This window comes from Cibotium barometz, chromosome 38, assembly GCF_041138505.1.
Source record: "Cibotium barometz isolate CiBa-2024 chromosome 38, ASM4113850v1, whole genome shotgun sequence".
In the NCBI taxonomy this organism is placed as follows: domain Eukaryota; kingdom Viridiplantae; phylum Streptophyta; class Polypodiopsida; order Cyatheales; family Cibotiaceae; genus Cibotium; species Cibotium barometz.
In genome coordinates, this window is record NC_141083.1 from 30,020,547 (window position 1) to 30,043,331 (window position 22,785).

Sequence of the window (22,785 nt, forward strand, 5' to 3'; positions counted from 1 at the left end):
AAAGAGATTTTTGCCTCCTTACAAGAAACTTTAGAAAACCTTTCTTTGTGGGTGTACTTGGCCACTGAGACTACCAATAAAGTGTGCGCCTCGACTGACAAGAAATCGAGGGATTGGGGATGCCCATTTTCGCCGCATGGGGCTGTGGGGCTTTTATGTCCCTCTCTCCCCCCCCTGGCGAGGATTAAACAAGTCCGTTTGTGAGCAGCAGGAGCATCCAAGTACTTTTCGACTTTTAAGCATCGCAGAGAAGTGCAGCATTTGTGAGCTGTGAACCTCACACAGAGTCAAGGTAAGCAGGTACGCCCACGCCCTCAGACTTTAGCATCTTCAGTTTGAGTGTCATATTTGTTCTCAAGTTACGTCTTCACAGAGAGAGAGAGAGAGAGAGAGAGAGAGAGAGAGAGAGAGAGATTGCTTCTATGCTGTTGGTTCTTTGAAAGAAAAGGGTATACAGCCATCTGGATCAACTGGCCTTTTAAAGCAAAGCAATAGTGTATTTATGATGGATCTTTGAAACAAGAGAGGAAGATTCAAGATGGGTCCTCGGAACACTTCATGCTGAGAAGTAATCATGTTGATGGGTTTCCTAGAAAAGCAGATAAGAATCTACATGTTGGTAGGTCTTGAGCAGAAATTTGCATGGTGGTGAGGGTAGGGCAAAGGGAAAGTCACATTTGATGGTTGGGTGTTTGGAGAGAGAGAGAGAGAGAGAGAGAGAGAGAAATTTGATGTCAGTGGGTTATGTAAGGGCTTAAAAGAGTGCATCTTTGAGGTCATTTGATGATGTATATGTCAGAAAGCGTAGAAGAGGGCATTTTTTGAAATCATCAGAGGAGGGAAAGCACCTAGTAAGGGAAGGGAGCAGAAAAGCAAGCAACAAATTGGGGAGAGCAAAGATGGCCTATGGGAGAGTAGAGGTGCCTGCATACCATGATGAATCCCCAGCACATGGTCTATGCAGTTGCTGCTGCTGTCTCTCTCTATCTCTTCTCCTTCTTATAGTGGTTGCCCTTGGCATTGCCCTCTTCTTCATCCTGGTCATGAAGCCCGCAAAGCCAGAGTTCGACCTACAGTCGGTGAGCATACAGAGCTTCCAAGTGGACAAGCAAGGCCTCTCCAATTCTGCTGTCTACCTTTCCATGAACATTACCCTCATCTTCTCTGCAAGCAACCCCAACAAGGTGGCCATTGACTACAGCCCCACAGAGCTCAACTGTGTCTACAAGAATGCCCTCCTTGGTGTGGCCAATGTCCCTGCCTTCAACCAGCCTGCCCATAGCCACACGGCCCTCACAGCTGTGGTGGTCGTCAACCGCCTCAATGTCCTCCAATCATCCTCCCTAGACCTCCTCGATGATGCTACCTTGCGAGACAGAGTGGCCCTGAACATCAATGGACCTGTGGAGGCCCGTGTCAAGGTGCTTGGCATCAATTCACCCAAAGTCAAGGTTGGATCTTGCTTCACATTTAGTCATGTTTTGTGCTGTGCTTTCAACACATCTTAGCTCTTGCATATGCATTTTAGGCTTGCTGAAATGATGAAAATTTTGGGTTTTTTAATGAAAATTTTGGGTTTTTTAGAATGCTTCTTACTATTAATTTTTTTTAAATGCATTTGTGCTTGCTTAAAGATGAAAATTTGGGGTTCTTTTGGTTGCTCAGAGATATATAAGAAGATGCATTTTTTTGGGCTTTTTATCAAATGCTTCTTATTATTATGCATTAAGTTTGGTGAGAGCTACAATTTTGGGTTCAAATCCGATATTAAGCCTTTTTGGAATTGCTGAAATGTTTGATATAAGCATGCTTAGGTGCTTGTTGCTGGGATTAGCAGGTTCATGAGGTGATTTTTTAAAATTATTATTGTCCCTTTTTTTGGGTATAAAAATGATTTATACTTTGATGCAGGTCTCTGTGAACTGCCAAATTGTTGTTCAGCCACAAGAGAGGGGAATGGCAAGCAAACAGTGTAACGTAGGTCAAGTCACTATAAGTGATTAATTTTTCGGGAGAAGGCATGCCCCCAACGGCTTTCCTGAAAGCAAGGAAAACGTGGGGTTCATCTTTTCCCGCCAACTTATGCTATCTTTTTCTTTTTCTTTTTTTTTTTCTTTTCTAGAAGTCATTTGGAAGTAAATCAATCCACCAAATTGTTAAAAATTCCTTGTCCAATTTTTACATGTGAATCTTTTAAAACTAGAAGCAAGGATGAGATGTTGACATTTGAATGATCGTCTTCATATTGTTTGATAAATCTTTGTTTTTAATGTAAAGTCATTCTCACTAATGCTCGTGCGTGCGTGCGTGCGTGTGTGTGTGTGTGTGAGAGAGGACTCCCTCTCAAGTTTGCAGGACTCTTACCTCCTTTGATATAATCTTTGAAGAGCATTACATGCTTAATCATCACTTATACACTTATGATCATGAGAGGGTTATTTTATATCTCTTATCTTTAATGCTTGTTATTAGATGTAATTCAAATAAGTAACTAGTGTAGTCATAGCATGAGTATTACATGTATATTGTGAATGTATGCATGCATTAGAGGGAGGATGTTAGCTTGTTTTTGTTTCATTTGGAAAATTATTAGTAGACTTGCTAAGAACAATTATATTAACTATCATTTCAACACATGTCATGAAAGTGGCACCTCGTATGGTGCACTAATAGCCTCGTTAAGTTGTTAAGTTCCCTCACTTATTTGAAACAACTCTTATCTAATATTTGAGTAAGGTGTTGGAGTGAGGAAGTATGAACTCGTGGATATGTGATATGATCTTGGTATGTGAGTGAAAGCATAAGTGTATGCTTGCTTACATTATTAAGTGTGTTAACAATGGTTGTTTACATTATTGAGTGAAAGCATAAGTGTATGCTTGTTTACATTATTAAGTGTGTTAACAATGGTTTGAAAATATGTGCATCATACCTATGTGATATGAAGTGAAGTTGCTAATAATGGTGTTGTGATGTGCTATCTCCTCTCAACTTCATTTTGTACCCTTTTTAATGCTAAGACCATGTTGATGTTTAAGTGTAGTGTGATTGGATGTGTAAGCATGCATATACATGGAAGATTTTGGTATGAGTCAAAGCAGGAGGGCAAGCTTGGTGACATGGAGTGATGTGGGTAGTGGTTTCTATACATTTCAAGTAGCCTTTCCCCTTGTGTGTCCATCTGTGTAGTTGGCGCTCTTGGGTCCCAATCCCATCATCTCATGCCCACTCCTTGGGTCACTTGAGAGTCAGCTTAGCAACATTTGTGAAGCTCATTTGACACTTGCATCAAGGTATGTTGTTGTTACCACATTGATGTTGCTTTTCAACCTTGCCAAGGCGGCATGCCTACATTCATTGCCTTCATGGATGTGGTGATGTTTTGTTGGTTGATCATTAATGAGGATCATAAATTCCTTCAATTTGGCCGAGGAGTCTAATTGCAAAAGAAACCCACTGGCAATGATCGTTTGCAATGACCATCGTTTGCAATGACCATTGTTAGCCAAGTCTTTCATGCCTTGCTGTGAAATTTCCAAATGACCTCCATTAAAGCTTGAATAGCAAATGTGCATCAGGTATTCATTATGTTGAAAGAGGGTTGTCTCTCCCAAACAAGGGTTTGAAGAAATTGAGAAAGCGTGCTAAATTGATGTTGTGACGGTCTTGTTTCTTTTGTTGGGACTCTAACCTTTTTTCTATATGGTCTGTCTTGTATCCTTGCGAGTCTCTTCTTGCCTTGGTTGGTGTCTCTTTTTTTTTTGGGGTCTCCCATCCCTTGTGCATTCATTTCATTCTTATTGTGAAATTCTTGACTTTTCTTTCTTTAGTGTTTCTTCTCCTCTCCTTCCTTGCTTTCTTTTGTTCTTTGTTTCTTAACACTTGTCCCACTTTCTTTCATACTTTGGTTGCTTTGTTTTCTTTCCTATGTCTTCTCTATTGAAATAGAAGTGTGAGAGTGCAATAAGTGTAGAGCAATGGGGAGAACATGCACATTAGAAACGAAATAGAAAGACTAAGGCTCCTAGGACAAAGGTTGACTTGTATGGTCAATTGTAAAAGGTGAAGTCATTGGTCAAAAAGGCAACACATGAAAAGCACAAGGTGGCACATAGAGTGTGAACATTTATGGACACATGGATGACACAAGGATGTACATATCTTGTGGGATGGAGTTCCTTGAGAGCTATAAAATCATGTACTCCTTTGCTTATTTTAGAGCTTTAAGAATAACAAATAGAATTATATTGTGAATGAGGATCAAGATTAATGCAATGTAGAGTGGTGGAAGCATCAAATGGACCACTTGAAGCACATTGGACTTTTATCCTATGTTTATCATTGGTGGTAAAATGAAGTTAAGAAAAATGAGATATAGTGATAGGAGCATTCTTGGTTCTATCCACAACGAATGCAAGAATAGAAGTAAAGAGCTTTTGAAAAAGTGCACGTTTTAGGCCACCCATTGGTTACACGATATAGTCTTACTTTATAGTAATAAAGAAAGGCTATATCTATTGGCTAAATGTTTGATATAATCTTGAGTAGAAAATTATTATTACATAAAAATCTCATTTCATCGTACTAACCAATTGGAAAAGAAACACCATCTTATTGAATGGCAATTCAGTGCTTGTCGGTGTAGACCTTAAAGGTCCATCTTAGTGCTTCCAAACTCGAATGTAAAGTGAACAATCGAAGAAAAAACATGAACCTCTCTCTCCCAGCGTTTATGAAGATGATGATGAAAAAATGCAAACTTCTCTCTCTCTCTCTCTCTCTCTCTCTCTCTCTCCTTGACCTCTCTATCTCTCTCTATTTACAGATAGAAAAAAAGAACTTAGACCTAGCACAGCTCGTACACAGCTCTCTCTCTCTCTCTCTCTCTCTCTCTCTCTCTCTCTATTTTTTCAAAAATGAAAAAAAAACTCACCTATTGTGCTTGTGTTCAAGCCCATTGTGCATGTGTTTCAATTAACTCCTTGCTGAGTTCAGAATGGCATTGTTGGGCCTCTGTGAGTTCTTGAGCATGTCAAGTTTTTGGCATAGCCTTGTTAACATGGGAAAAATCACATGCTCCTACACACATAGCCATGGAGTTGACATGTACACATGAGCATGGAGTAGGAGACATGGATCAAGAACAAAATAAAAGATAAAAGATAAAAGATAAACATACAAATATAACAACATAGTGTATTCCATATTTATGTATCACAAATTGTGTGTCCAATTTGTATATAAGAGGGGCTTTATATAGCCATCCAACTATGTGACTCTTGGGATACCCAAGTGACTATTGGGCTCCCATAACCTCCACAAGATCATAACTCCCCACTAGCCCTCTTGTAACCATTTCTTAATATGACATCTTTTAATGATCAAATCTCAACTTATTAGCCTAAGCTAATGCTAGTAATACTAGGAGGTGTTCACACCTAAGTTAATGCCAAAATGCTAGGGGGTATTCATACCTGTCAACACCTCTCTTCCCCTTTGTTTAGTTGGGGGTGTACTATCTCCTATCAATACCAAGTATATCATGACTTTGTGAATAAGTGGTTGCTAGAAGATACAATGCAAGCCATTTCAAGTCATACAATATAATCATGTAGAACCACATAAAACTGATGGAAGATCAAGGAGATGGTGGGACGATGATTTCCATCAATTCGATGAAGAATCCACAAGTATATGTTGATGAAGAATCTCATCCATAGGCACTCAAGTGTGCTACCATCTGTGTCGGTGGAGCTTTATCTCTGGAAGTCCGTAAAGTGATTCCTCCCTTGGGTCCTGAAATTACAACATCTAACAAGTAACTGCGTTTTAGAAATCATTACATCATTTTCTTATGCTTTTAATATTTTCATTTTGGTTTTTATTTGTTCCTTTTTCTTACAGGCAACTTGGTAGGGACCTTAATGAGCTTTTCCTCCGGACCTCATGTCTTCTCACTGGGTCTTACGGGCATCTCGATAGGTATCTCACTGAGCTTTCTATAGAAAAACTCTAAAGTGGCAATGAAAGGATGAGCATGAGAGCTTTCAAGCTATGTAAAGACTTGTGTGTTGTGTGTGGTGTGAGATATGTAAGAGAGAGAGAGAGAGTTATCCAACTTCTAAGGTTGAATTTCATTATCCAACTCAATACGAAGGACTTTGTGTGAATATATGCTGTTATGTGTGTGTGTGTGTGTGTGTGTGTGTGTGTGTGGAGTGCGTAAATGAGAGCATATATTGATACAGAGTTCTATTGGGCACTGATGACGTTAGTGGGGATGTCGTATCTAGTCCATACTATGCATAATGGAGTTGATAGTTATATAGTCTTGTGGGTTGACTACCATGAGTATATAACATGCATGTTCCTAAAAGGTGAATTTGGGCATGTTCCTGGATTCAACTAGGTATATAATTCAACCATATTAGCAGACATGCAGATTTCACATTGTGAAGTTTTCGTCTGAGTTGCGGCCAGTTGATATTGTGCTAATTCCTTCTATCTTTAGCTGTGCATTTGCCCTATCAACTACTTATTTGCTATGCTAATTCTTTCTATTTGCTACTTTCCTTAGTGCTAGGCTTCTTTATGGGCTGAGTTTGCCCTGCATCTCCGGAGGTTTGATAGAAACTCAGTAACGAAGAGCTTTGTTTGAATATATGCTCTCATGTGTGTGTGTGTGTGTGTGTGTGTGTGTGTGTGTGGAGTGCGTGTGTGAGAGCATATGCTCTCATGTGTGCGTGTGTGTGTGTGTGTGTGGAGTGCGTGTGTGAGAGCATATCTTGATACAAAGTTCTACACCCACTATTGGGCATTGATGACATTAGTGGGGATATGCATAATGGACTTGATAGTTATATAGTCTTGTGGGTTGACTACCATGAGTATATAACATGCACGTTGTCGTGCCACAGCACGTCTATGGTGTGAAACCATGCATGTGAGGCCGTTAAATGCAAATCCAGATGCATGGGATTAAGTGTCTGTGTACATACGGGATGTATGGTGTGTGGAGGGTTTTGCTTTTGAGGGCGTTGCCAGGTGTACAGGGTAGATGGCTTTTATCTTGAACTTGTTACAAGCCTGTCGGGTGAGAGGTCAGATGCTGGTGAAGATGTCAGCTGCTCAGTCGTCTGAATTTGTGGGCGCGTCCAAATACAATGGGCACTCGTGAGTCAGTATATGGAGGCATGGGCATTAAACACTGAGAGGGCCGGTGTTACCTTGAGAAAGAGGTGTATAGAAACCTGGGGAGTAATATTTGATGTAGCCAAGGAAGTTATTGGGCATTTGGTGTGAAAAGATGAGGGTGGCCATCTTAGGCAAAATAATATATATATATAATATTTAATGGCCAAAAAGGAAAAGTAGGCGTGGAGCGTGGAGGGGCTGCCAACCCATGCTTCTGGAAGCTGGTCGGCAACTGGATTGCAGAGAGCCGCCGCCGAGGTGTTGCTGTGGTGTATAGCCAAGAGTGGTGTGTAGCCAAGAGTGTGGGTAAAAGGGGGGGCTTCGGGAACGCTGGGAAGAGCGGGCAGCTGCAGGTATACACAGGGAACCGCCTCGTGGAAAAAGAGGCTTGGCCAGGGGAATTCTACAAAAACAGAAGCGCAGCAGCTGCTGCAAAAAGAGGAAGATGGTCGTCTGGTAGAGGAGAGAACGCCTACAAAGCTGGTAGCAAAAGAACTGTAGGAGCCCCCCGGCTTTGCTTTCCAAATTGTGAACACTCATCTGGATAAGGCAAGTGCTCGGGCCCGCAGGCGAGGAGCTTTGCTTACTTGGCAGCATATAGCCTCATTACCTCCAAGCCTTCCTGTGCTTTACTGTGGTGGATTTAACATAGAGAAGGAAACTACTGTTGGGCGATTTCTATTGGGAAGGTCAAGAGAGCATGGAGTAGTTGGTGATATGATCGACGCATGGGCTAGTGCACGGAGACGGAAAAGCACAAAGCTTGTTTGTACTTACCATGGATTCAAAGGTTATGGGCGCTTCGGACTTTCAAGAAAAGGTTTAAGCGACTCTACAGATGAACACTGTAGTGTCTTTTACAATAAGGAGCAGGTTGAGCAGACAGAAGGCGGTACGTTCTGGCTTTCTGAATCACCATCTGTACCAGCAAGTACATCTTGGGGTGCAGCTGTCCCATGCATTGCAACATGGGTGACATTCCAGTTGAAAGGGGTGGTGATCTGAATCTCATGTAAAGTTGCACCTCGCCCCCTATTATGCTATGAAGGTGATTATTGAGTTGAACCGGACCCTCTCCAATATCAACATGGTTTCCAAGCTTCTAAATGAAGGCAACTGTTGGTGCTGAAGCTATGCTATGGGCTACTGTTGGCATGCATATGCTGAAGATATGTATACCTTTGGATTTGATGATGTCTTGTGAGTTTATTTGCTTTGTCTCGTGAGTGTTGATGCATGTCAATCATTTTGTACAAACATATAGCATATGTTATGTGAAGACCTTCCATTATGATGAAGCTTTGATAATGATATATGAAGATGATCATGAGTTCTCTTGCCATAAGCCTTGTATCATCAGAGTCGAAGATGGTGTGTCTTGTATGAGTTGTGGAGACAATCCCATTGAATGTATGCCTGAGTCAAGAGATTGAGTTAATACCATGCTATACTTGTTCCATGAGAAGCTGAGAAGACATTTAATGCTTGGAATTTTGGAAGCTACTCTCACAGCCAGAAGCCTTGCGCTTTCCCAGCTACACCGCCCACGTCACGACAGCTTTGGTGAACCCGACGTGAAACCGCTGGGGTGAGAGTACGTGGAGATGGCTAGCAAAAAAGAGTATTTGTATGCAGAGATGAAAGAGCTTGAAGAGCGGTTCAGGAAGATTGAAAAAGAAAAGCAAATTCAGGAAGCAGTGGAAATTGCAGTGCAATTGGTGTATGACAGGGTCAATATATTTGATGGTTACGATCCAGAAAGCTATCTAAGGTGTTATGAGACAGAGATGAAGAATCAAGGGGTTCCTGAAAATATGATGATTGCATCTTTTGCATACCTTGTAAGTCCTGATTTAAAAGATGAAGTGCAGGAACTAGCAGAGTATCACTCCAAACGATGGAGTGATTTTGCAGATGCACTTATTTATGCGAGTTCCAGGTATAATGTGAGCTGTGATAGTGTTCCAGCAACAATCCGAGCCAATTTAGAAGCAGTTGTTGATGCATGTCTTATGGAGGACAATCAATTGCTATTCAAGGCTGATACAGAGATTGTGGAGGCTGTTTATGCTAAATTGGGACTACAAAAAGCCATTAGTGAGCAACAAGGCCTTCACAGTGCAAAAAGGGATGCTTTGCTACAGCCTCATAAAGATGCAATGGGTGAACTCTGCAAGTATAATCTGTCTTCCTTGTTTGAGGGTGCAGACATACAGGGTCCTATGATCATACCACATGATGTATGTATGCCTATGCTTGAGGAGACACTTGATTCAGAGAGCTTCAGGACAGGTGTTTCGAAGGGTATTCCTCAGGTGTCGTATCATATGTGTGAAAAAGAGCAGGAACCAATGCTTCTTGCTGAAAGCATGATTGCAGAGTTTGAAGATCTAAGACAAGAAGAAGATGCTATCATTACTGCATTCTTATCTGGTTATGATGCTTATAAGCAGGATGATGTACATGAATATGCAGACGGGCCACAAGTATGTGTGATTGATTTAGAGGGGGTGAGTGATATGGGTGATTCCAACAGTGATGTTGCTTCCGAGGCTGGTTGCCAAGGTTCTTTGGATTTGGGTTATTCTGGAATGCTAACAGGGTGTTCCAACAATAAACAGGGTGATGCTATGTCATCAGTGTCAGGGTTACCTTGCAACCACATTTGTGAGCAACAATCTCGAGCTTGGAAGCCTGTTTATGATAATGATTTGGAGAGGGAAATTGAATCTGTCTTTTTGGATCATGCAGGGTTCAATGATATACAGATTCAAGGGTACTTGGGTGAGGGACCCATAGTTCTAAGCCCATCTGCAGACATGTATCAAGAAATACTGGGAGATAACATGCAAGATATGCAAAGTGTGGTCACAGAGCCTCAAGAGGCTGCATATGAGCAACCAAATGGATATAGCTATGGGGGTATGAATGTTCATGATAATCAACATGTGGGATTGCAAGATCATAATGGCTTCAATGCGATTGATCCTGGATTGGATGCTATCCTAGATGATGCATTGGATAATTTCATGGTATATAATAGATCCCCATTAGCTTTGGACTCTTCTATGCTTGATGCTAGTCAACTATTGGTTGCAAGTGAGGATGTGCAGGTGTTATGTAAGCCAAATGATTGTGATAAGATTGATTCAGATCTGGAGGCTATTCTCGATGATGCCTTGCTGGACTTTGTATGTGTTGATGCTTTTTCGTCTTTGGATGAGAAGAATGAATGTTTATCAGTGGGTGAGCTGGATCCGGGCACAGTAGATTTGGATGGGATGTTACCAAGTGTGTATTCTATGCTGTTAATGCAGTTGTTACTTGGTGTGGCCATACAATATGTAGTGCAAAGGCTTCAAACATGGCCTGAGGAAATTTTTGAAGCAAATCATTTTGAAGAGCATCCCACTTTGAATGATGAGGGTAATCATACATATGCAGGGAATCTAAATGAGGATAGGGCTTCATATGAGCAAAGGATATGGCACATATGCCAAAAGCGATTGGTATTTGATCCAGGTGGGAAAGCAGAACCATTCAGATGTGATTGCTGAGGCTTGTACATATACCAATGTTGGTGTGCAAATAATGCGTGGACACTGAATTTCAGGACCTGTGTGGCACATACCAGAGGATGTGCAGGTTTAGAGGGGGTGGATGTCGTGCCACAGCACGTCTATGGTGTGAAACCATGCATGTGAGGCCGTTAAATGCAAATCCAGATGCATGGGATTAAGTGTCTGTGTACATACGGGATGTATGGTGTGTGGAGGGTTTTGCTTTTGAGGGCGTTGCCAGGTGTACAAGGTAGATGGCTTTTATCTTGAACTTGTTACAAGCCTGTCGGGTGAGAGGTCAGATGCTGGTGAAGATGTCAGCTGCTCAGTCGTCTGAATTTGTGGGCGCGTCCAAATACAATGGGCACTCGTGAGTCAGTATATGGAGGCATGGGCATTAAACACTGAGAGGGCCGGTGTTACCTTGAGAAAGAGGTGTATAGAAACCTGGGGAGTAATATTTGATGTAGCCAAGGAAGTTATTGGGCATTTGGTGTGAAAAGATGAGGGTGGCCATCTTAGGCAAAATAAAAAATATATATAATATTTAATGGCCAAAAAGGAAAAGTAGGCGTGGAGCGTGGAGGGGCTGCCAACCCATGCTTCTGGAAGCTGGTCGGCAACTGGATTGCAGAGAGCCGCCGCCGAGGTGTTGCTGTGGTGTATAGCCAAGAGTGGTGTGTAGCCAAGAGTGTGGGTAAAAGGGGGGGCTTCGGGAACGCTGGGAAGAGCGGGCAGCTGCAGGTATACACAGGGAACCGCCTCGTGGAAAAAGAGGCTTGGCCAGGGGAATTCTACAAAAACAGAAGCGCAGCAGCTGCTGCAAAAAGAGGAAGATGGTCGTCTGGTAGAGGAGAGAACGCCTACAAAGCTGGTAGCAAAAGAACTGTAGGAGCCCCCCGGCTTTGCTTTCCAAATTGTGAACACTCATCTGGATAAGGCAAGTGCTCGGGCCCGCAGGCGAGGAGCTTTGCTTACTTGGCAGCATATAGCCTCATTACCTCCAAGCCTTCCTGTGCTTTACTGTGGTGGATTTAACATAGAGAAGGAAACTACTGTTGGGCGATTTCTATTGGGAAGGTCAAGAGAGCATGGAGTAGTTGGTGATATGATCGACGCATGGGCTAGTGCACGGAGACGGAAAAGCACAAAGCTTGTTTGTACTTACCATGGATTCAAAGGTTATGGGCGCTTCGGACTTTCAAGAAAAGGTTTAAGCGACTCTACAGATGGACACTGTAGTGTCTTTTACAATAAGGAGCAGGTTGAGCAGACAGAAGGCGGTACGTTCTGGCTTTCTGAATCACCATCTGTACCAGCAAGTACATCTTGGGGTGCAGCTGTCCCATGCATTGCAACATGGGTGACATTCCAGTTGAAAGGGGTGGTGATCTGAATCTCATGTAAAGTTGCACCTCGCCCCCTATTATGCTATGAAGGTGATTATTGAGTTGAACCGGACCCTCTCCAATATCAACATGGTTTCCAAGCTTCTAAATGAAGGCAACTGTTGGTGCTGAAGCTATGCTATGGGCTACTGTTGGCATGCATATGCTGAAGATATGTATACCTTTGGATTTGATGATGTCTTGTGAGTTTATTTGCTTTGTCTCGTGAGTGTTGATGCATGTCAATCATTTTGTACAAACATATAGCATATGTTATGTGAAGACCTTCCATTATGATGAAGCTTTGATAATGATATATGAAGATGATCATGAGTTCTCTTGCCATAAGCCTTGTATCATCAGAGTCGAAGATGGTGTGTCTTGTATGAGTTGTGGAGACAATCCCATTGAATGTATGCCTGAGTCAAGAGATTGAGTTAATACCATGCTATACTTGTTCCATGAGAAGCTGAGAAGACATTTAATGCTTGGAATTTTGGAAGCTACTCTCACAGCCAGAAGCCTTGCGCTTTCCCAGCTACACCGCCCACGTCACGACAACGTTTCTAAAAGGTGAATTTGGGCATGTTCATGGATTCATCTAGGTAAATATATAAATATATATATCCATTACATACTTCAAAATGTGTACTACAATATATACAAGATTTAGGATTCTAACCCCCAAATTCAAACACACATGAATACTACATTGGTTGCCCACACATGCTTTGCCAGGCGCACACACACGTATTACAATGTCCTGCTTACATAAATAGAGGAGTTCCCAATTGTTGAAATAGACAAGTGAATAGGGTGTGTGGGAACTAGCTCTAAGCGGCTAGAGATTGTAAAAGGGAGTCTGTAATTGAGTAGGTAGCAATGAAAAGGTGAGAAGAATCTCCTGGATGAGAGAATCAAGGGTAGCATGAGTGAATATAGGACTGTGGAGAGATTCTAGGGTCAAATGGAGCAAATCAGGGAAAAGGTACCCCCCAGCAGATGTAGAGGAGGTGGCACAAATCAGGGAGAAATCAGTGGGCGAGTGGGTGCTTGGCCCCTTATGGATGTAAAATCTATAAATTGAGGCATTGGCCTAATGAGAATTCATTGGTTATTGTGAATCCAAGCCTACATTATGCTATTAGCTTAATCTTACACTAATCTTATTTTAATCACTTGTTAATTGCTTACCTAACCATGATGATTCTTGCATTTGATCCACCATAGCCCATCAGTTCTTGCAAATTCAAGTTGGAATCATAGCTTAGCGTAGAATTTAGCTGTTGTTTTAAGCCTAATCACCTTAATTACTAATTAGGTTCTAATCACCTTATAAACCATTTTTCACTTTATGTAGTACCCACACTCGGTGGAGCTTAGATCTCTCCCTCCACACAGCTTCGTTGGCTACAACCTTCACACACCCTCTTACCAACACCCTGGCACCTAGGCGTGGCATATCAGAAGCTCAAACCGTCGAGATGGATGTAGCCGCGGGAGGCGCCGATTTACTAATGTTTTTTTTCTGAGAAAAATCACAAAATCGCCATCATGCCTTCAAATTGAAAGAATTGGAGCTAGCCCTGAGGGTTTTGGTTGTGTTGAACACGTTGGTGGTCTCAGAATTTTGAAATTAGTCAAGAAGAAGCTACATTAAGCTCTAGATAAAATCTGCAAGTGACTTTGGTAAAATAGAGATTAAGCATTTATTATTTGGTCAAATCTTATGTTTTTGGGTTTGATCCTCTACTAGACTAACTTCGATTAATGCCCTTAAAAGAATTTGAGCTCATTTGAACTCTAAGAGGCAATATATCTGGCCTCTCTATACACTCTGTTTTTGGCACACAAAATAGGAGATTAACCTTACTAATTAGTGATTAATTAGCACTAATGACTAAAGTTTGGTACAATTAATGGTTCAAACTTACCATTAGGTGTCTAATATAAACTCTATCACTTCATATTACAGTTTAAAGTTGGTTTGATGTCCCAACTATCCAATACAAAACCAACTATCCTTGGCATTATGTAATTTTTGGTGTCTTCATGATTGTAAACTTGTTGTAATCATTATTAAACACCAAATTAGAGTTATAAAAGGATAGGCACCACTCTTGAATCTTGAATTGGATTAAGAAGTAAGACCCCCTTCACATCATCATGAGCATTGTACAAGAAGTAGCTAAATTCATCGATAGTAGGAAGCAATTACATACATGGCGAACAAAAACCATGTATTTTCTCATAAGGAAGAATCTATGGGAGGTAATTGAGGGAAGAGATGAATGTCTAGAGGAGGATAGGAAGGATGAGTGGAAGAGCAGAAATAAGAAAGCATTAGGACTCATTGCACTTAGTTTAAATGATGAAGTCATTCATGACATTGCAGGGATAAAAAAAGGGCTAAAGATGCATGGGATGAACTTAACAAATTGTTTGGCACTCAAGCAAAGAATTAAAAGATAAATCTACTAATGTAACTTTACAAACTTGACATGAAGGAAAGTGAACCTCTAATCACACACTTGAACAAATACAAAAGTATCAAACAACAACTTGCAGCAATTGGGAAGAAAGTAGAAGATGACGAAGTACTAGCAATGCTTCTAAGTGTGAACAAGGGAGAGTATGAGAACATTGTGGCAACCTTAAAGAATGTACCAGATTTGAAGTTGCATGAGATAGAAGGAGCTCTACTAGAGCAAGAGCACAAGGTCAAAGAAGAAAGCATTGGACCCAGCAAACAACTGGGGAGGAGAAAGCATTCTTCACACGAGGACAAGGATGAGGCAGGGGAGGAGGAAGGACCTTCACTTGCCACAATTGTGGGAAGCCAGGACACTTCGCTAGAGATTGCTACAAACAACAAACTTGCAGCAATTGGGAAGAAAGTAGAAGATGACGAGGCACTAGCAATGCTTCTAAAGAGTGTGGACAAGGGAAAGTATGAAAACATTGTGGCAACCTTAAAGAATGTACCAGACATTAGGACATTTTGGAGGTCATTTGTAGGGCCTTGTAAGAAATTCACGAATTTCTAATTTCTCTCTCTAGAAAATGTGTATAAAATAAATAAAAACAAAATTTCAAGATGTAAAAGTTCTATTCTTTCATTTAAGAACATTTGGAAGCTTGTCATAAAGTCCCTGAACCTCATGTCTATACCCCACATTGCATTTATGATGTGAGAGATGTGGAATTGATGGCGCGGAACACGGGCACACATCACTAGAAGAATGCAAGTATTTGATATTGGCAGCATTGAACTTGGGCATGCTTAGTAAACTCCAGCTAAGGGAATGGGGCCAAGTTAAAAAATATAATAAACATGGCCACCAACTGCATCAATAAATCCCTCACATGCACATGGATAGGTCATGAGCTCTTTAAGCTAGGGGTCTAGGATTCAAATCCCAGCTGGGCCAAGAGCCGTAGGGTAGCCCAAGTTTTATATATCTTTTTCCATTTCAACACACACACACACACACACACACACACACACACACACACACACACATGTATACATGCATGCATCCAAACAAATGTGAACTTTGAATGAAATAAATCACTTTCAAAACTTAAGTTTTAGAATGTAAGGAAAGAGTAAAAAGGAAGTAAATGTTACAAATAAAACACTTTCCTCTTGATAGCCATTTGGTGCACATAGGGGTGCATGAGTTGCTTTAGAGTATTCTTATAGCTTCGAATGGCTATCTTTTACACACACACACACACACACACACACACACACACACACACACACACACACCCCCCACACACACACACAAACTTATAGTGATGTAGGTGTGTGTGTGTGAAAGATAGCCATGTCTGCTAAAAAGGCTAAGTGGATAGAGAAGAAGAATGATGAAGATGATGAGAGGGAAAGTTTATTTTGTGTGCTAAATGTTCTAGCAAAGAAGAAAACTTGAAAGAAAGTATGACGAATTTTAGTACTCTTTTGTATCACACATACACGTGTGTGTGTGCGTGTGTGTGTGTATGTGTGTGTGTGTGTGTATGTATGTATGTATGTATATGTTTGTGTGTGTGCATGTACACACACACACACACACACACACACACACACACACACACACACACTGAATTCTAGTGCCGTTTGACGCAATATTTAGACGTTAACAATGTTGGAACATAGTATGCACGCTAAATGGCTATGGACCATTGGCTTTGTATCTTGTGCTCCTATAGAGTTGCTTTAAAATATTCTTATAGCTCCAAATGGCTATCTTATACACACATACACACACACACACACACACCAACTTATAGTGATGTAGGTGTGTCTGTGTGTGTGATTGTGTGAAAGATAACCATGTGTGTGCTAAAATGGCTAAGGGGATAGAGAAGAATACTTTATGCGCTCCGTAGGGGTGCATAAGTTGCTTTAGAATACATTATGCGCTCCGTAGGGGTGCTAAAATGGCTAAGGGGATAGAGAAGAATACTTTATGTGCTCCGTAGGGGTGCATAAGATAACCATGTGTGTGCTAAAATGGCTAAGGGGATAGAGAAGAATACTTTATGCGCTCTGTAGGGGTGCATGAGTTGCTTTAGAATACATTATGCACTCCAAATGGCACTCTTTCACATAAACACAAAAACACATACATTTTTATGTACTGTAAAAGGTTTTATGTGTGGGTATGTGTGTGTGTGTGTGTATGTGTGTGTGTGTGTGTGTGTGAGAGAGAGAGAGAGAGAGAGAGAGAGAGAGAGAGAGAGAGTGTAGAGCCTTTTGGCACGCATAGGAGATCACGAATTCTACATAATCTCCTTATCGCGCCAAATGGCCATCTAAGTCTTGCCTTGTGTATATGTGCATATATGTATCTGTGTGAGATGGTGCATGTGTGTGTGTGTGTGTGTGTGTGTGTGTGAGAGAGAGAGAGAGAGAGAGAGAGAGAGAGAGAGAGAGAGAGATACACACAAATTGAAGTTCTCTCTCTCTCTCTCTCTCTCTCTCTCTCTCTCTCTCTCTCTCCACTAACACTAGAAACTAGATTTGAAAAAAAAATTGTAGTTTCTATTTTCTGCTGAACATTAAACCCCAACCGTACGATCGGCATATCACCTCACATGTAGGGTCTCAAAAGACGTGTCCAACGAATCAATTTTTGAGGTTCAATTAGATGATACCATGTGTCGAACAGTACTCATAAATGTGTAAATCCAAGGTCTATTTTGCTAAACTAAACTCGTGTTTGCTGTGAGTTTATTGCTTCATCTACTTTAGTAAGCTTATAGGTACATTTAAATCCAAAAACTCACACATGCACACTCATAGCCATTTGGCACATATTCTTAAGTGGACAAGTTAGCACCAAGGGGGGATGTTGGAAAGGGGTGCCTACTTGTAATATTACCTCGAATTAGATAGGCTAGAGGCCTTCTAGCACCTTAAGATTCTAGGGTTTGGATGGCTAGATCAATTTGTGGAACCTTGTAGTTAAGTGCACTCGTGTAGTGACAGTACTCAGATGGGTGACCTCTCGTGAAGTTTTTCCCTCATTACATTTTAACATCATAGCCATTTAGCAAGCATAGGTGTTTTCATTCTTCTTTCCCTCCCTTATATCACACCAAATGGCTATCATAGCCATTTCAAGCGCATTGGTGCTTTGATTCTTCTTGCTCTCCCTTGTATGGCTCCAAATGGCTATCATAGCCATTTCAAATATTTTGTGGAAGTTATTCTTGTCTCTTCTATGCACAATAGAATGTCCCTAGGTCCAAACTATATAAGTTAGATTTGCTTTGATTCTCCTTGCTCTCCCTTATATGGCTCCAAATGGCTATCATAGCCATTTGGCGCATATTAGTGCTTTGATTTTCCTTGCTCTCCCTTGTATAGATTTAAATGGCTATTTGATGTAATCACAACTGATTGCCACATAATTTTGGCTTGATTGTTTTTGTGCTCTCTTTTATAGCTCAAACCAGTTTTGTGAATGAAAACTAACCCATTTGTCGATATTTATAACTAAAATTAACAAATTTCAGCATTTTTCTTAAGTGGACAAGTTGGCACCAAGAGGGGATGTTGGAAATGGGTGCCTACTTGTAAGAGTACCTCAAATTAGATAGATTGGAGGCCTTTAACACTTTAAGATTCTAAGGTTTGGATACCTAGATCAGTTTGTGGAACCTTGTAGTTAAGAGCACTCGTTTGGTGACAGTACTTGGATGGGTGACCTCCTGAGAAGTTTTTTCCCCATTACGTTTGGCCCCATTATATTTTAACATCATAGCCATTTAGCGTGCATATGTGTTTTCATTCTCCTTTCTCTCCCTTATATCGCTCCAAATGGCTATCATAGCCATTTCAGGCGCATTAGTGCTTTGATTCTCCTTGCTCTCCCTTGTATGGCTCCAAATGGCTATCATAGCCATTTCAAGCACATTGGTGCTTTGATTTGTTTTTTCCCCATTACATTTTAACATCATAATATGTGTTTTCATTCTCCTTTCTCTCACTTATATCTCTCCAAATGGCTATCATAGTCATTTCAAGCGCATTGGTGCTTTGATTCTCCTTGCTCTCCCTTGTATAGCTCCAAATGGCTATCATAGCCATTTCATGCACATTGGTGCTTTGATTCTCCTGGCTCTCCCTTGTATGGCTCCAAATGGCTATCATAGCCATTTGGCACATATTAGTGCTTTGATTTTTCTTTCTCTCCATTGTATAGATTTAAATGGCTATTTGATGTAATCACATAGCTAATTACCACATAATTTTAGCCTGATTGTTTTTGCTCTCTCTTTTATAGCTCAAAATGGCTATCTAATGTATTGGTGTGTTGGGAAACAACTTTTTTTGAGCATTGGTGTGTTGTAGCTATTTTTGAAAAAAAGGAACATAAAGAAAAGAAGAAGGCACAGCGATGAGAAGAGCAAGACAAGAAGAAGATTAAGGAATGAAGAGAATATTCAAAGTTCTCCCTCTCTTGCATCAAAAGAAAATACATGCCTCGTACTTGGTCAAGCCTCTTTATTGCTATTGTCAGTCACATTCTCCAAGAAAGCGCTACTTTTTAGATGAAAAGGCATGTTTATTGCAATTGTTAGTCATGTTCTCCGAAAGAATGTTACTTTTTAGATGAATACGATAGTTTTTTGATTATAAGTTAAATTTTTTAATTTTTTTATTTGAATATAGCTATTTTTCAACGTTACGTTGCCTGCTTGCTCATTGGTCTACTTCTATTTTCTCTCTCTTCTAAAAGGCTCTCCAAATGACCTCCGAAATATTCTAATGTTTGAGGCTACATAAGATAAAAGGAACTCTACTAGAGCAAGAGCACAAGGTCAAAGAGAAGAAAGCATTGGACCCAACAACTGGAGAGGAGAAAGCATTCTTCACATGAGAACAAGGATGAGGCAGGAGAGGAGGAAGGATCTTCACTTGCCACAACTGTGTGAAGCCACGATACTTGGCTAGAGACTGCTAAAGCAAACCAAATGAAGAAGAATTGGCATCGGCAAACTTGCCCACGCTTGACCCAGCCCGCACGCTGCCTTATTGCAGCTCCACGTGTGCAGGTTTCAAGAGGAGGGGACGACTTCTTGCTGACGAGGGAGGGGCGCAGCCCACACTTACACCTGGAGACTCCTCTTCATATCTCCTTGCTCCTCCTCCAACTCACCTCCAAATCAAGCTCAGATCTTGAACTAGTCGTGCTCCTGCTCAGATGCGCAGCAGCTTTGTGACTTGCAGCTCCGTGACCTGCTCCTTGCCTGCCACACAGCTTTAACCAGCTCTTCACACACACACTGTTTTCCCTCAGATCCATGCTCCTTGCTCTGATACAATGTAGAAAAGCTCCAAAGAGGTAGCGGAAGAATGATAATGAGAGCTTTCAAGCTATGCAAAGACTCATGTGTTGTGTGTGTGGTGTGGGCAACGTAAGAGAGAGAGTTATCCAACTTCTAAGGTTGAATTTCATTATCCATTACACACTTCAAAATGTGTGCTACAATATATACAAGATTTAGGGTTCTAACTCCCAAATTCAAACACACATAAATACTACATTGATTGTCTGCACCTTTGCAAGGTGTGCACACACATGCATTACAATGTCCTGCTTAAATAAATAGAGAAGTTCCAACATTTTCTCCTCCGGTTTTCATGCCTCTTTATCCGAGACTTATATAAGCGACTCAGTAAGGATCTTCAACTGGGCTTCCTACGGACCTCATGCTTTCTCACTCGATCTTACAGGTGTCTCGATAATATCCTTAGTGCAAGACTCTTCCTCTGCCCCTCATGCTTCATTTTATGACTTACAAGTGACGTGGTTGGAACCTTGCATGGGCTCTCTCCAGACCTCATGCCTTCTCATTGGGTCTTACAGGCGTCTCAGTAGTATCCTCATCGAGCGTCTTCTCCAGCCCTCTCATACCTCATTCTTTCAATATTAATATTGCGATCGGGACCTCTTTGGGCTTCTTCCAGACCTCATGCCTTCTCACTCGATCTTATAGGCATCTCGGTAGTATCCTTAGCTAAGTGTCTCCTCCAATCCTCTCATGCTTCATTCTTTCAATATTAATATCATTTTTCTATTCAAGAATTGATTCAATTTTATCAGGTCATTCATCCCGAGTTGCCAACGAGGTGATGTGTTTCGTGTACTCCATGTAGTAGGCATAGATGAGCTGGATCATTAAAGCCAACATGTCATATGCCATATGTGTACTTTAATGTGCTCATGAAATCCTTTAGATTTTTAATTACCTTCTTTCTTATGTGATTTAGATTTGTGCAAGGCATGCAATATTCCTATGAACTTATTCTCCAATGATAGTGCTTACATAAATAGAATTAACAATTTTTAGTGTGGTTATCCTTGTCACACTTTCTCCCTATTTTTAGTGTTTGATTTGATCAAAGTCCCCGCAACTAGTGCACCACACTAGCGCAAAACCAAGTGTGCTCCCAACAAGTAGAACTTGGTAGGTTCTTGTCATTTACACACAAGACTGCTTAATCTTAACTTTTAGTATTCATTTTGTGAAAAACCTCTTGCTTATGTGTATTTCTCGTGCATAGAAAGGCATTATTCCAAGGTGCCCAAAGAGTCATAATAATTGTATCATCCTCATTGACATGAAGGTTATTATCAAGTAGCCCATGTGCATCATCGGCCATGGTTATGTCTACATCAAAGAACACATCATCATCCTCCTCAACTATGTGAGGGATAGCATCAAGTAGCCCATGTGCATCATTGATCATGGCTACATAAAAAACAATTACATCCTCAGCAAGGTGAGAGAGATAGTAGCTGCCAGCATAGTTCTTTTAGAATTATTACACCATGTACACAAAGCAAATGCTCTTCTAATGAGGACAAAACTATGTTGACGAATAGTAATGATCAGCACATTCTACCATCTAAGGATAAGCCTAAGAGGATAACGGCATTATATTGGAGTTAATCCAAATGCTTTTGGGACTATACAATTCTTTTCTCAAAACAAAGGTAACAAGCATAAATGATAATGATTCAATCATGACATACATACATACATACAGACACAATAATAATTATATCATTGAATGGTTTTTGAAAGTAAATGCACGATTCTCACTCTCACTCTCACTCTCACTCACAGACACATACCCACCTACGCCCATACAAAAGATTTCAATTTCAAAGCACAAGCAAAGCTAGTTAAGTCCCAGGAACACCTTGCGTCATCATGCCTTGAGGTGCCGCACCATATTGTGCCCCTCCATACGGAATGTTTCAAGGTGGTGGACCTGGTCCAGGCTGCCCCATGCCGAGCTCAGACATGTTTTGCCCTCTGTTTTGCACCCTCAACATCGAGCTTGCAGAAAAGCTGATGCCAACATGCTCTTCCAGACACACTTGGCAGACTCCAGTGATTTGTAAATGAAGAGGGCAAACCCCCGCTTCCGTTGCTTCTACTGATCCGGCCGCCCCTGTAGCTGGTGCCAATACCATGGCGGAGGCCGGAAGAGCTGCCCATCTCCATTCTCTTGGGATTCATGGCCCTCACCAGCCTACTACATGGATCTGGATCGAGACACCACAGAATATGACTCTGAAGGTCATGACGAAATTGAGCAAATCATTGCTCCCAAGCCTCCCGACTTAAATCCTAAGCCAAAGAAAACCTAGACTTCCAACGAAGATGGAGTGGTAAGGTAAACCAACAACATTGAGTAGGTGGTAGCAAGCGAGAGGTTCAACAAAGTAGCGTTTAACTCAGCCAACATAACACAAGCCTAGCCTTCATCGAGCAGCAAAGAAGCTCTAGGCATCACAGGGTTGTGTGTTAGCTAAAGGAGGAAACGATCATTCGAGGTCGCCATAGCTGCAATTAAGCTTTTTAGCATGCTTTTAATAACATGGGAAGATGCAAGAAGCACTTAATGATACACTATAAAAATATCAAGAACATCAAACATGATAAAAATATCAAGAACACCAAGACTCTACCTAATCTCCTTTGTCATAGGGTTTTGAAAAAAGCAACAAACATCATGGTTGATTTAGAATCAAGAAAGAATCATGTATGCTACTAATCACTTCTTGCAAGAAATACGTATGGATTAGGCACTAGACTTCTAATCAAGAGCT

At 41.1% G+C, this 22,785-nt stretch overlaps 2 protein-coding genes across 4 annotated transcripts; both read left to right on the top strand.

The window, feature by feature from the left end:
- Positions 1-12: 12 nt before the first annotated feature.
- LOC147616581 (uncharacterized) lies at positions 13-2,231 on the top strand. 3 transcript variants are annotated; one of them, XM_086777643.1, is made up of 3 exons: positions 13-300; positions 800-1,451; positions 1,912-2,231. In XM_086777643.1, the coding sequence occupies exons 2-3, from the start codon at positions 900-902 to the stop codon at positions 2,002-2,004; spliced, it is 645 nt and encodes a 214-aa protein (XP_086633769.1). In that variant the 5' UTR covers positions 13-300; positions 800-899; the 3' UTR covers positions 2,005-2,231. The 3 variants fall into 3 exon arrangements, with proteins under 3 accessions (XP_086633769.1, XP_086633770.1, XP_086633768.1); XM_086777644.1 differs by having other exon boundaries at positions 13-292; XM_086777642.1 differs by lacking the exon at positions 13-300 and having other exon boundaries at positions 365-1,451.
- A 5,469-nt stretch (positions 2,232-7,700) lies between these two features.
- Positions 7,701-12,150, top strand: LOC147616582 (uncharacterized). The gene is made up of 2 exons (XM_086777174.1): positions 7,701-8,190; positions 11,647-12,150. Exons 1-2 carry the CDS (start codon positions 7,912-7,914, stop codon positions 12,148-12,150), a joined length of 783 nt encoding a protein of 260 aa, XP_086633300.1. The 5' UTR covers positions 7,701-7,911.
- Positions 12,151-22,785: the final 10,635 nt, after the last annotated feature.